The 13,640-nt window shown below is 53.5% G+C and overlaps 1 protein-coding gene across 4 annotated transcripts in view; it reads right to left on the bottom strand.

Annotated features, from left to right (window-relative positions):
- The window catches only part of C20H19orf33 (chromosome 20 C19orf33 homolog), a 14,023-nt gene extending 383 nt beyond the window's left edge, over window positions 1-13,640 (bottom strand). Inside the window, exons 1-6 of one of the 4 annotated variants that reach the window (XM_071086572.1) lie at window positions 10,610-13,640; window positions 3,289-3,481; window positions 823-2,482; window positions 473-656; window positions 266-381; window positions 71-133 (exon numbers count right to left, since the gene is read on the bottom strand). In XM_071086572.1, the coding sequence (XP_070942673.1) occupies window positions 71-133; window positions 266-381; window positions 473-656; window positions 823-931 (472 nt within the window). In that variant the 5' untranslated portion in view covers window positions 932-2,482; window positions 3,289-3,481; window positions 10,610-13,640. Of the gene's footprint in view, window positions 1-70; window positions 134-265; window positions 382-472; window positions 2,483-3,288; window positions 3,482-10,609 lie in introns of those variants that run through there. The other 3 variants (XM_071086574.1, XM_071086573.1, XM_011764890.3) reach the window with 3 other exon arrangements.

Raw genomic sequence — 13,640 nt, 5'->3', positions numbered from 1 at the left:
AGCCCCTGCGCTGGGACGCTTCTCTGTGGTGCAGGGCACAGGCCTGGGGACGCTGGCGAGAACCCCTTACCTTCACATCCATGTCCGAGTCGCTGGAGCTGCTGCTGGAGTCGGAAGAGCTGTGGTGTCCTTGCTGGATGGAGGTGCGGCAGTGAGGCGGTGCCCTTTACCCAGCCCCCGAAGTTGGAAGCCCAAGGCAGGACCCTGGGGTCAGGGGCAACCCCACCCCTCCCGCCCGTCCGCAGCCGGTGATGAGGAGACTTACCCCTGGACCCGGACCTGCCCCCGCCTCCGACCGGCCCTGAACTTTGTGGGGACTGAGCTTGGGGTCTCCCCCATGGCCCGCCCCCGCACCTGGCTTCTGGGAGGTTGGCTCCAGAGCTGTGGAGAGAAGTTGGGTGGTTGGTGCGGGCAGCTTCCGGGCTTGATTCTCGCCCCCTCCACCTCCAATCCACACTCCCCAGGAGCTCACCTGCTCCCAGGTCGAACTCCATGGCGAGAGGTGTGTCCCAGGGCCAAGGGCACCTGGGCCCTGCAGAGGAGTGGAGCAGTGGGAGGAGCGCTGAGACCTGCCCGTTGGAGGAATGCTGACACGCCCCACCCAACCTCTGTCCCGGTCCTCAGCCCTGACTGCGCGGCACCGCCCAGCATTTCCTCTGTGGGGAGTGAGGGAGATGGACAGTGGTGGCCTCCGCCAGCCTTGGTGCCTGAGGGGAGGCCGACTGAGGGGGGCTCTGTGGATGCCATTCAGGGAGCTACATGTTTCCCCAAAAAGCTCAGATGCTGGTTCTTGGAGGGAGGTGCCCCCGCCTTCCTGCATACCGCCGCAATATGGCCTCCTCCGCCGTAGTTTCACACACAGGGCGCTGCTGCCAGGGGCGTCCTGTGTTCTAACTCGCTCCCACAGCCCCTCCGGCTTGGTGAGCAGCATCTGAGGGGTGAGGGGCGTAGACTTGGAGCCAGCCTGCTGCACTAGATGCCAGCTGTGTCACTTAGTAGCAGGGTGACCTCAGGAAAGTTGCTTCACCTCCGTGCCTCAGTTTCCTCATCTGTAAATGACAGCTACCCATGGGATTGATGCGAAAGAAGAGTTACTTTCCTAGAATGGTGTCTGGCATGAAGTACTGATAATGTGTCGGATTTTTTAAAAATAAAAGGTAGGTGTTTTAGGCCGGTCATGGTGGCTCACACCTGTAATCCCAGCACTTTGGGAGGCAGAGGCAGGTAGATCACCTGAGGTCAGGAGTTCGAGACCAGCCTGACCAACATAGTGAAACCCTGTCTGTACTAAAAATAAAAAAATTAGCTGGGCACGGTGGTGCACGCCTGTAATCCCAGCTGCTCTGGAGGCTGAGGCACAAGAATCACTTGAACCCGGGAGGCAGAGGTTTCAGTGAGCCAAGATTGCACCACTGCACTCCAGCCTGGGTGACACAGTGAGACTCCGTCTCAAAAAAGAAAAAAGTATATAGATATAAAAGATAAGTGTCAAGCCAGGCACGGTGGCTCATGCCCAGCACTTTGGGAGGCCGAGGCAGGTGGATAACCCAAGGGGAGTTTGAGACCAGCCTGGCCGACATGGTGAAACCCCGTCTCTACTAAAAATACAAAATTTAGCCAGGCGTGGTGGCGGGCGCCTGTAATCCCAGCTACTTGGAGGCTGAGGCAGGCGAATCACTTCAGCCCGGAGGCGGAGGTTACAGTGAGCCGCGATTGTGCCATTGCACTCCAGCCTGGGTGGTAGAGCCAGGCTCCATCTCAAAAAAAAAAAAAAAGGAAGATAAATGTCTTTATGAGTGTGGGCTGCTGTAACAAATACAGAGAGGGTGGCTTTAACAGGAAACACAGTTCTCACGGTCCTGGAGGCTGGAAGTCTGAGATGGGGGTGTTGGTAGATCCGGTGTCAGGAGCGCCGCTTCCTGGCTCGTTGACAGCCACCCTGCCTCCCCGCATGGCCGAGAGCAAGATCATCTCATGTTGTGTCCCTTTCTATAAGGGCACAAATCCCATTCATGAAGGCTCCTCCCGCATCACCTGGTGACCTCCCAGAGGTCCTACCTTCAAATACCATCACTTGGCTTCAGCACAGGAGTTTGGGGAAGACACAAACATTCAGTCTATGACAGTAGGTACTGTTCCAACCCCTGCTTCACAGATGAGGAAACTGAGGGATTAGGTAAGAAGACAAAGGGTAAACATAGAGCATGGGCTGGGTGCAGTAGTTCATGCCTGTAATCCCAGCACTTTGGGAGGGAAGCAAGGCAGGAGGATCACTTGAGCTGAAGAGTTTGAGATCAGCCTGGGTAACATACTGAGACCATCTCTACATGAAATTAAAACTTAGACAGGCATGGTGGCACTCACCTGTAGTCCCAGCTACTCAGGAGGCTGAGACAGGAGAATCACTTGAGCCCGGGAAGTCCAAGCTGCAGTAAGCTGTGATCGAGCCACTGCACTCCAGCGTGGTTGACGGAGCAAGACCCTGTCTCAAAACACACACACAGGCCAGGCACAGTGGCTCACACCTGTAATCCCAGCACTTTGGGAGGCCGAGGCAGGAGGGTCACTTGTGGTCAGGAGTTCAAGACCAGCCTGGCCAATGTGGTGAAAAATATAAAAAATCACTGAGTATCGTGGCGCACGCCTGTAATCCCAGCTACTCGGGAGGCTGAGGCTTGAGAATTGCTTGAACCCAGGAGGCGGTGGTTGCAGTGAGCTGAGACTGCATCACTGCACTCCAGCCTGGGTAACAGAGCAAGACTCCGACACAAACACACACACACACACACACACACGTAGTCTAGTTCTAGTCTGTTCATGCTATATATATAGTTCAAACGCAGGCAGTGTAGCTTGATTCCAATGCTTGGCTTGGCCCCTCTGTCTCACCCTCTTGGGAGATCTCAGAGGAATGAGCAGCCAGCTGGGCCCAGTTTTCCCTCCCCTGGGCTGGGCTCAGGTCAGGTTAGGGTAGAAACTGGAGCCTGAGCCATCTGCTCCTACCGCTGTGAGGTGAGATATCCTTGGCGTCCCTCTCCAGCCCAGCCCTGCCCCCAGCAACTGGGCTGCCTGCGTCTACAGCGAGTGGGCATCTAGGAGCAGGTGGCTGAGGCCTGGGCATGGTAATGAGCATGCAGCTCATGCCCTTGTACACTCAGGTGTCTGCTCACATGTCCATTCCTCAGAGGCGCCTGGCTCGGCTGCCAGCAACTCAGAGTGGCAATGCTCCATCCCCTTTCCCCGGCTTGAAGTCCAGCATAGCCCATGCCTGCCACCATCTGCAGTTACCTTTCTTCACATTCACTTCTTCGGCATGTATTTACTGAGCACCTACTATGTCTCCAGCACACTTCAAGACCTGAGGGTGGCCAGGCACAGTGGCACATGCTTGTAATCCCAGCACTTTGGGAGGCTGAGGAGGTTGGATGGCTTGAGCTCAGGAGTTTGAGACCAGCCTGGGCCACATGGAGAAACCCCATCTCTATTGAAAAAAAAAAAATTGTTAAAGGAGGACCTGAAAATAAATAAATACAAATTAATTAATTTTTTTTAAAAGGCGGTCAGGTGCAGTGGCTCACGCCTGTAATCCCAGCACTTTGGGAGTCTGAGGCAGGCGGATCACCTGAGGTTAGGAGTTCCAGACCAGCCTGGCCAACATGATGAAACCCCATCTCTACTAAAAAAATGCAAAAATTAGCTGGGCATGGTGGTGGGCGCCTGTAATCCCAGCTACTTGGGAGGCTGAGGCAGGAGAATCGTTTGAATCCGGGAAGCAGAGGTTGCAGTGAGTCGAGATGGTGCCATTGCACTCCAGCCTGGGCGACAGGGCGAGAATCAAAAAAAAAAAAAAAGAAAAAAGGCCAGGCGCGGTGGCTCACGACTATAATCCCAGCACTTTGGGAGGCCGAGACGGGCGGATCATGAGGTCAGGAGATCGAGACCATCCTGGCTAACACGGTGAAACCCCGTCTCTACTAAAAAACACAAAAAACTAGCCTGGCGAGGTGGCGGGCGCCTATAGTCCCAGCTACTCGAGAGACTGACGCAGGAGAATGACGTAAACCGGGAGGCGGAGCTTGCAGTGAGCTGAGATTCGGCCACTGCACTCCAGCCTGGGCGACAAAGCGAGACTCCGTCTCAAAAAAAAAAAAAAAAAAAAAAAGACCTGAAGACAAGCAGGCAAGCCACGCAAGCATATAGAGGAAGAGGGAAGAGCAAATGCAAAGGCCCCTGAGGCAGGAATGTGCCTGTGTCTGAGGAGCTGCTCTGCGGTCAGAGTGGCAGAGAGAGTGGAAGGAGAGGCGGGTGGCGGGCATGAACTTGTAAATCAAAGACCCTTGCTCTTTACCCTGAGTGTGACTGGGAGGTGAGCAATGATTGTGGCTTTGCCTGCAACTGGACACAGGATATGAGAGAAAGTGTCTGTCTCTCGAGGCAGAGCACGCATTCCATGAGGGTGAGAACTCCCGCTTTGTGCACCACCCAGAACGGTGTGACTCAGGGGGGCTGCTTGCCATGCCTTAGTGAATGGGTGGTATCGCCTGCTGCCAGGTAGTGTGCTAAGGGCGAGTCACCACCGGCACAGAAGGGTTGCAGGTTTGGGTCCTGGAGGTCAGTCACTACACTTACTCTTCTGTGGACAAATCAGTTACCCACTGTGGATTTCTGTTTCCTCCTCTGTAAAAAAGAAAACTTTTCTAGGAAATGGTTTTGCACAGAGCCTGCCTGGCACAAGTTCAATTGATGCTCAATCAATGTTCGTTTTTGTTTTCTTCTTTTTTTTTTTTTTGAGACAGAGTCTTGCTCTGTCGCCAGGCTGGAGTGCAGTGGCGCGATCTCGGCTCACTGCAATGCAACCTCCAACTCCCTGGTTCAAGTGATTCTCCTGCCTCAGCCTCCTGAGTAGCTGGGATTACAGGCACACGCCACCATGCCCAGATGATTTTTTGTATTTTTAGTAGAGACGGGGTTTCCCCATGTTGGCCAGGATGGTCTCGATCTCCTGACCTCGTGATCCGCCCACCTTGGCCTCCCAAAATGCTGGGATTACAGGTGTGAGCCACTGCGCCCAGCAATTTTTTTTTTTTTTTTTTTTTTTTTTTGAGGCAGGGTCTTGCTCTGTCACCCAGGCTGGAGTGCAGTGGTATGATCATAGCTCACTGCAGCCTCGACCTCCTGGGCTCAAGGGATCCTCCCACCTCAGCCTCCTGAGTAGCTGGGACTACAGCCATGCACCACTATGCTTGGCTCATACAAAAAATTATTTTGGGCTGGGCGTGGTGGTTCACACCTGTTATCCCAGCACTTCGGGAGGCTGAGGTGGGTGGATCACCTGAGGTCAGGAGTTCGAGACCAGCCTGACCAACATGGTGAAATCTCGTCTCTATTAAAAATACAAAAATTAGCCAGGCCATAGTGGCGGGTGTCTGTAATCCCAGCTACTAGGGAGGCTGAGGCAGGAGAATTGCTTGAGCCTGGGAAGTGAAGGTTGTGATGAGCCAAGATTGTGCCACTGCACTCCAGTCTGGATGACAGGGTGAGACCCCATCTCAAAAAGAAAAAAAATAAATAAATACATATATATTTTTTACAGATGGGGTCTCATTATGTTGCCCAGGCTGGTCTCAAATTCTTGGGCTCAATTGATCCTCTTTGGCCTCCCACAATGCTGGGATTACAGGCATGAGCCACTGCACCCAGCATTGCCATTCAGTTCTCATCCACCGTGACTAACAGGGGCAGGGACCGTAGCTTATGTCTGTCCTTCCCAGGCCCTGGTCACTCCTCACATAGCAACAGGCACAGGTGGCATGTGGGACTTCCCTGTTGTTCTTGCCTTGGCATTTATGGCTCTGACTTGCCCTGTTTTTTAATTTTGACAGTCTCGCTCTGTTGCCCAGGCTGAAATGCAGTGGCACAATCTTGGCTCACTGCAACCTCCGCCTCCCAGGTTTAAGCGATTTTCCCGCATCAGCCTACCGAGTAGCTGGGATTACAGGCACGCGCCACCCCGCCTGGCTAAGTTTTGTATTTTAAGTAGAGACAAGGTTTCCTCATGTTGCTCATGCTGGTGTTGAACTCAAAGTGTTGGGATTACAGGCATGAGCCACCGCACCCAGCCTGCCCTTCCCTGTTTATTCCCTGATGATCTCTGCCTAAAATGCCTTGAGGGTGTAAACAGTGCCTTCTCCCCTGTAGGAAAAAGGGACCTGTGTTTCCGACTGGCAGCGGTATTGACATCATCCACTGCTAGGTCAGCTTACCCCCTCTCTAACATTTCACCAGCAGCCATCCTTCTGGGGGTCACTCGAACCCTGAAAGCTTTTACTTAATCTCTGCCATTTAGGAAGATTTCTGGATGTCAATTTAACTGCGTTGGGAAGCCAAGACGGTGTGGGACCAAAGAGTGCACTGTCTCGTCCTCCCAGCGGGTCTCACACTCCTGCACGCCCGAGGGCTGATGGGTGGACTGGAAAAGCAGCTGCAGCAAGGCTGGTTGGGTTTCTTTCTTGAAGTTTACAGGAAGAGAGTTGGTTCTGTAAACACCATAATCCCTGTTCCTGAATGTTTTCTTTGAAATCAACCACATCTCAGGAGACAGATGACCTTAAGCACAGAGTATACAGGGACCCAGTTTCCTTTCCCAGAAGACAAAAGCTCTGGACTGGCCCTCTGACCACAGCCAGTCTTGCTCTGGCCCTTGATGTTCTGGGATCCTGATCATCAGGAAATCTCCACGGACCATCCCTGGGAAGTGCCAAGGGACTGACAATCCAACTAGAAAGGCCCAGGCTTGGTCTCCACCCAGCTGACTGCTGGGTCTCAGATTTGATTTGATTCCACTTAACAGGCTAGTATGTGAGCCTCTTACTATTTCAAAAATGCTGGGAGAAGCCTCGAAACTCCAGGGTCAGAGACAAAGGCTTTCCTGCTCACACGAAGCAGCATAGGCGCCAGCATGTGTGGGTTTCCCCCAGGCTGTGGAGGCAGAGCTGGGGACCCAGATGGACAGCTGCACAGGGAGTGGGTTGTTACAAAAGAGGCATGCTAAGCTTGGGGACCTACCTGGCTATCGCCAGCCTGCCCTCACCCCTCAAGGTGCTTGCTGCAAACACAACCCCAAGAAATGACCAAGGGAGGCCAGGCGCGGTGGCTCACCCCTGTAATCCCAGCAGTTTGGGAGGCCGAGGCAGGTGGATCACTTGAGGTCAGGAGTTTGAGATCAGTCTGGCCAACATGGCGAAACCCCATCTCTACTAAAAATACGAAAATTAGCCAATCCTGGTGGTGTGTCCCTTATAATCCCAGCTACTCAGGAGGCTGAGGCAAGAGAATCACTTGGACCCGGGAGGCATAGGTTGCAGTGAGCTTAGATTGCACCACTGTAGTCCAGCCTAGGCGACACAGTGAAACTGTCTCAAAAGAAAAAAAAAAAAATACCAGGGGAGAGAGCTATCAGCGTCATGCACTCCTGGCACACTCAGCAAGACCTGTAGGAGCGAGAGACCCCCCTCTACAGCCTTAGCTGCTGATAAAGCGAATGAATGTGTCATTCTGCTTCCACTCTGAAGAATCCGACCAACAGAGGCTGAGGCCAAATGTAGTGTTTCATACAGCATCTCATTAAGCATCTATGATCAACCGGACTCCAATCTGCAGCATTAACCTCAACCGTGCCGCCGGGTTCCAGGGGCAAGGGGACCAGCAGGTCTTATTTCAGACATCCCGGACACAGTCTCCCATTCACTAGGATAGGGGTCCCCAACCCTCAGGCCACAGACCAGTACTGGTCTGCAGCCCGTTAGGAACCCGGCTGCAGAGCAGGCGAGCAGCAGGCGAGTGAGCATCCTCCACCTCCTGTCAGATCAGCAGCGGCATCAGGTTCTCATAGGAGCACGAACCCTATAGTGAACTGTGCATGCAAGGAATCTAGGCTGTGTGCTCCTTATGAGAATCTTTTTTTTTTTTTTTTTGAGACACAGTCTCACTCTGTCGCCCAGGCTGGAGTGCAGTGGTGTGATCTCGGCTCACTGCAACCTCCGCCTCCTGGGTTCAAGTGATTCTCATGCCTCAGCCTCCCGAGTCGCTGGGATTATAGGCGTGTGTCACCACACCCAGTTGATTTTTGTATTTTTGGTAGAGACGGGGTTTTGCCATGTTGGCCGGGCTGGTCTCAAACTCCTGACCTCAAGTGATCCACCCACCTTGGCCTCCCAACGTGCTGGGATTACAGGTGTGAGCCAATGCGCCCGGCCTCCTTACAAGAATCTAATGCCTGATGATCTGAGGCGGAAGTTTCATCATGAAACCACCCTCTACTCCCCACCGCCCTAGTCTGTGGAAAAACTGTCTTCCACAAAACCAGTCCCTGATGCCAGAAAGGTTGGGGAGCACTTCATTAGGACCCACACAAGGGAGTCAAGTCTGAGCTGCTGATCTTTGCTGTCATTGCCTGTCATTACAAACCCAAAAAGCAACTTCCTCCCCGGAGGAGAGACATTCTGTGGGCCACCTTCCCACATGCAAACACACAACCTGAGGGGTCCAGGGTGCCCAGCTCAGGAATTGTGTTTGTTTGTTTTGAGACGGAGTCTTGCTCTGTCACCCAGGCTGGAGTGCAGTGGCCGGATCTCAGCTCACTGCAAGCTCCGCCTCCCGGGTTTACGCCATTCTCCTGCCTCAGCCTCCCGGGTAGCTGGGACTACAGGCGCCCGCCACCTCGCCCGGCTAGTTTTATTTATTTATTTATTTATTTATTTATTTATTTATTTTATTTTTTTTTGAGACGGAGTCTCGCTCTGTAGCCCAGGCTGGAGTGCAGTGGCCGGATCTCAGCTCACTGCAAGCTCCGCCTCCCGGGTTCACGCCATTCTCCGGCCTCAGCCTCCCGAGTAGCTGGGACTACAGGCGCTGCCACCTCGCCCGGCTATTTTTTGTATTTCTTAGTAGAGACGGGGTTTCACCGTGTTAGCCAGGATGGTCTCGATCTCCTGACCTCGTGATCCGCCCATCTCAGCCTCCCAAAGTGCTGGGATTACAGGCTTGAGCCACCGCGCCCGGCCTTTTTTTGTATTTTTTAGTAGAGACGGGGTTTCACCGGGTTAGCCAGGATGGTCTCGATCTCCTGACCTCGTGATCTGCCCATCTCGGCCTCCCAAAGTGCTGGGATTACAGGCTTGAGCCACCGCACCCGGCCAATTGTTGTTTTTAGAGATGGGGTCTGGTCTTGCTCTGTTGCCCAGGCTGGAGTGCAGTGGTAGCACTGTGAGCATGGTTCGCTGCAGCCTTGACCGCCCAGGCTCAAACCATTTTTCCATCTCAGCCTCCCAAAGTGCTGGGATGATAGGCGTGAGCACTGTGCCCAGGCAGGAATTGGGAAACGTCACTGGGAACACCACAGCATTGGTTCGGTCAAGCCCCATGGGCGGTGCTACTGAGCTGCAGGCTCCATTACTACATGGGGTAGAGCTCAGGGCTCCTTGGGCATCAGAAGCCTATGATTTTGTACCAGCCAGACTGGAACAAGGCTGGGCCTGTCCCTATGTTTAGAAACATCTTGTGTGTCGGGAGAGAGGGCCCCACATTCAGGAGCTGCCATTGATGGCTTCAGGTGCAGAATGGCTCTAGACTGGCCATGTCTACTAGTGTGAGTTTTTTGTTGTTGTTGTTGTTTTTTTTTTTTTTTTTTTTTTTTTTTTTTTTTTTTTGAGACGGAGTCTCGCTCTGTCACCCAGGCTGGAGTGCAGTGGCGCGATCTCGGCTCACTGCAACCTCCGCCCCCAGGTTCACGCCATTCTCCTGCCTCAGCCTCCTGAGTAGCTGGGACTACAGGCGCCCGCCACTGCGCCCGGCTAATTTTTTGTATTTTTAGTAGAGATGGGGTTTCACTATGTTAGCCAGGATGGTCTCGATCTCCTGACCTTGTGATCCGCCCGTCTCGGCCTCCCAAAGTGCTGGGATTACAGGCGTGAGCCACCGCGCCCGGCCTGTTGTTGTTGTTTTTGAGACAGAGTCTCACTTTGTCGCCCAGGCTGGAGTGCCAGTGGTACAGTCCCAGTTCACTGCAACCTCCACCTCCCAGGTTCGGGTGATGGTCATGCCTCTGCCTCCCGACTAGCTGGGACAACAGGCATGCACCACCATGCCCGGCTACTTTTTGTATTTTTAGTAGAGATGGGGGTTTCACCATGTTGGCAAGGCTGGTCTCGAACTCCTGACTTCAAGTGATCTGCCCGCCTTGGCTTCCCAAAGTGTCAGGATTACAAGCCTGAGCCACTGCGCCAGCTATTCTTACAGTGGGTCAGAATAGCAGCTGCAGATGCTGCTGGACTCAGGAGGACCAGGTGACAGTCTGGCCAAGCAGCGGTGCTGGGTCTGGAGGCCAGAGGGAGGATTACACCCTCCCCACCCCTCAACCTCCTGGGGTCTAAGGTGTTCCCTCCCCAGGTGCCGGGTTGTTGCTCTCCCTCCAAGGACATGAAGTCAGTCTGTATCCCACCCCAGGAAGTACCGCTTCACCTCTTCTTTCACCATCTACTCACACCCAGACTTGTTTTTGGAAGTCAGATGTGAATGGAACATGGGCATTTTTACAAATTGACAGACTTACGCTTTCCCTCACGTTGTCTGATGTGGGACACTGTAGGGAGACTTGGCAAACAGGACACTCGACCAAGTGGCCGCTGTCTTCGGGACCTAGGAAGAGTGAGTCCAGGAGAGTCCCAAGGGCAGAACATGAACTAACGCCAAGCCCCATAGGTCCCGTTCCGGTGGGCCTGCCCTCTGGAGGCTGCACCCATCAGGCAGGCCTGCGCTTAACACTGGGGGAAGAAAGAGGCACACATACCCAGGAATGATTATTTATTTATTTATTTATTTATGATGGAGTCTTGCTTTGTCGCCCAGGCTGGAGTGCTGTGGCGTGATCTCAGCTCACTGCGAGTTCCACCTCCCGGGTTCATGCCATTCTCCCGCCTCAGCCTCCTCAGTAGCTGGGACTGTAGGCATCTGCCACCACACCCGGCTAATTTTGTTTGTGTATTTTTAGTAGAGACGGGGTTCACCGTGTTAACCAGGATGGTCTTGATCTCCTGACCTCATGATCCGCCCGCCTCGGCCTCCCAAAGTGCTGGGACTACAGGCACGAGCTACTGCGCCCGGCCTGTTTATTTTTTTGAGAAAGAGTCTCACTCTGTCACCCAGGCTGGAGTGCAGTGGTGCAATCATGTCTCATTGCAGCCTCGATCTCCTGGGCTCAAGCGATCCTCCCACCTCAGCCTCCTGAGTAACTGGAGTGCAGCCATGCATCACCATGCCTGGCTAATTTTTTTTTGTAGAGTTGGGGTTTTGCCACGTTGCCCAGGCTGGCCTCAAACTTCTGGATTCAAGTGATGTACCTGCCTCCGCCTCCCAAAGTGCTGGGATTACAGGCATGAGCCACTGCACCGGGCCCCAAATGTTTATGAGTTTGTATAACCCCCAAGCCCTTTGTCCTGATCTTTACCCAGGAGATGGCCTAGGGGAACCCTTTCTGGGGAGAGCCACACTGTCTGCCTTTCTCAAGTGTGTGGACCAGGAAAAAGGCGAGTGAGAAGCTCCGAGTTGATTTATATTTTCGGTGAGATGATTTTTTTCAGGCTGGTCAAGTGAAGCAGCAGAAGGAACAAATAACTCTGTTAACTGGTTGTGATCAATTACTCGTCACACCACTGCACTCAGACAAGCAACAAGTTGATTTTTTATAAAGCCCATTTCACCTCTCAACGGTGCCAGCAGCCCAAGGGTGACAGGGATGTGAAGTGGCCACTGAATGCCTTGGCCACTGACCCACTGTTGGGCAGCCTTTGCAACAAAAAGAGGGCCTTTGTCAGGCCATAAAAGGCCCCAAGAGTTGAACACATGACACAGCTGAGCTTCAAGGGCCACAGCGGCAGCAGCCTGGAGTGTCTGCTGCGGTGAGGCCCACCAGTCGCCCTGGAAAGAGTCCAGAGGCCCGGATGGAGTCGAGCTGCCAGGAGCAGTGGGGCCAGGGCCTCCCTTGCCGCAAGAAGAAAGAGGCAGGTTTAGGCAGGAGAAACAGGTCACAGAGCAGCAGCTTCTGCACTAGAAACATATAAAGGCTCATTGTACTAGAAACCTACAGAAGCTCAACTGGGCTTCAGAGAATTCCCTTCATCTAACTTCCTATTATGGTGGAATTAAGTGATTCTCAAGTTTTTTTTGTTTTGAAACGGAGTCTTGCTCTATCACCTAGGCTGCCGTGCAATGGCGCAATCTTGGCTCACTGCAACCTCCGCCTCCCGGGTTCAAGCAATTCTCCTGCCTCAGCCTCCCGAGTAGCTGGGATTACAGGCGCCTGCCACCACACCTGGTTCTTTTTTTGTATTTTTAGTAGAGAGGGGGTTTCACCATGTTGGCCAGGCTGGTCTGGAACTCCTGACCTCAGTCTCCCAAAGTGCTGGGATTACAGGTGTGAGCCACCGCACCCAGCCAATTCTCAAGTTTTTGAAGAGTTCCAAAGGCACAACTTTTTTTTTTTTTTTTTAACATGACCAAGATAGGAGACAGCCTATATTGGAGTTGGTGGAGAAAGGCTCCTGCCAGGCAGAGGCGCATGTGCGGACTTTGCAGGCTTGCAGGGGTTAGGGGCCGCACCCACAGTGCTGCAGGTGGAGAGGCTCCTAACTCCCAGGACCTCTTTCCCTGGGCCACAGGCTCACCAGGACCCCTGGTGTCTGATCTGTCTGGGATGTGTTAAGTAGATTCCACTTGTTCACCAACCCCGAGCCAGCTGCAATGGCCACTGGAGAGCAGGCTGAGGCCTGCGGGGCTTAGCTGGGAGGACACACCACGATCCCTTTGCAGCATCTGCTGTAGGTGAGGGAGGTGGGGCAGGAGCAGATCAGCTATTTGCTCAATTTGCTTCTGGAAGAGATTTTTAAGCCCTAAGGGATTTCTAGGAAGGGCCAAGGGATGAGTTCTTTGGTTCCAAGCAGTCGAAAGCACTATCTGGTCTGTGGCACTGCACCCGGCCACTCGTCCTGTGTCTCCAAGGCCAGCAGAGTCCAGCCTGACCTCATGGGGTGCCCAGATGCCTGTACCCCAGGACCTCCTTGTTGGAATGGAGGAGGGAGAAAAGGGGCTTCTAGAGTCTAGTGTTGGGAAAGGAACACCCACAGGTGGCAGCAGAATTGGGCCTGGAGGCCAAATTCAGCCGGGCAGTGCGCTCTGTCCCCGTTCCCACACAGGGGCATGTGGGAGACTTGACAGAAAAGCCCAGTGCAGGCAGTGCAAGGCCTGACCTAGAGGGCCCTCCCACCACCCCTCCAGGATGCAGAGAGCACAGAACCATGAGAGGAGAAGCATCATGGACGCCACAAGGACTCGGTTAAGCCCCTCCAACCCGGGAAGGTCTTGGTCCTCAAGGCCTGGACAGCATGCACCCTTCCTGCGCCCTCGAGGGCAGTGCTTCAAGGTGTGGGCTACAGTCCATAGTGGAGCATCAAGATCAGTGCAGAGGGTTGTAGACAGAAGTTTTACAAAGTGAAATAGAGTAAGAAAATATCAGCGTTCACAGGTGGTGAGGCTAAGTGTGGTTTGGTGAAAGTTCACGGGCACTCAATAATAGGACATTTATTTCA

Source organism: Macaca nemestrina, chromosome 20 (assembly GCF_043159975.1).
Source record: "Macaca nemestrina isolate mMacNem1 chromosome 20, mMacNem.hap1, whole genome shotgun sequence".
In the NCBI taxonomy this organism is placed as follows: domain Eukaryota; kingdom Metazoa; phylum Chordata; class Mammalia; order Primates; family Cercopithecidae; genus Macaca; species Macaca nemestrina.
Note: the sequence above shows the minus strand (reverse complement) of the source record. Positions and strands in the feature narration are given on the sequence as shown.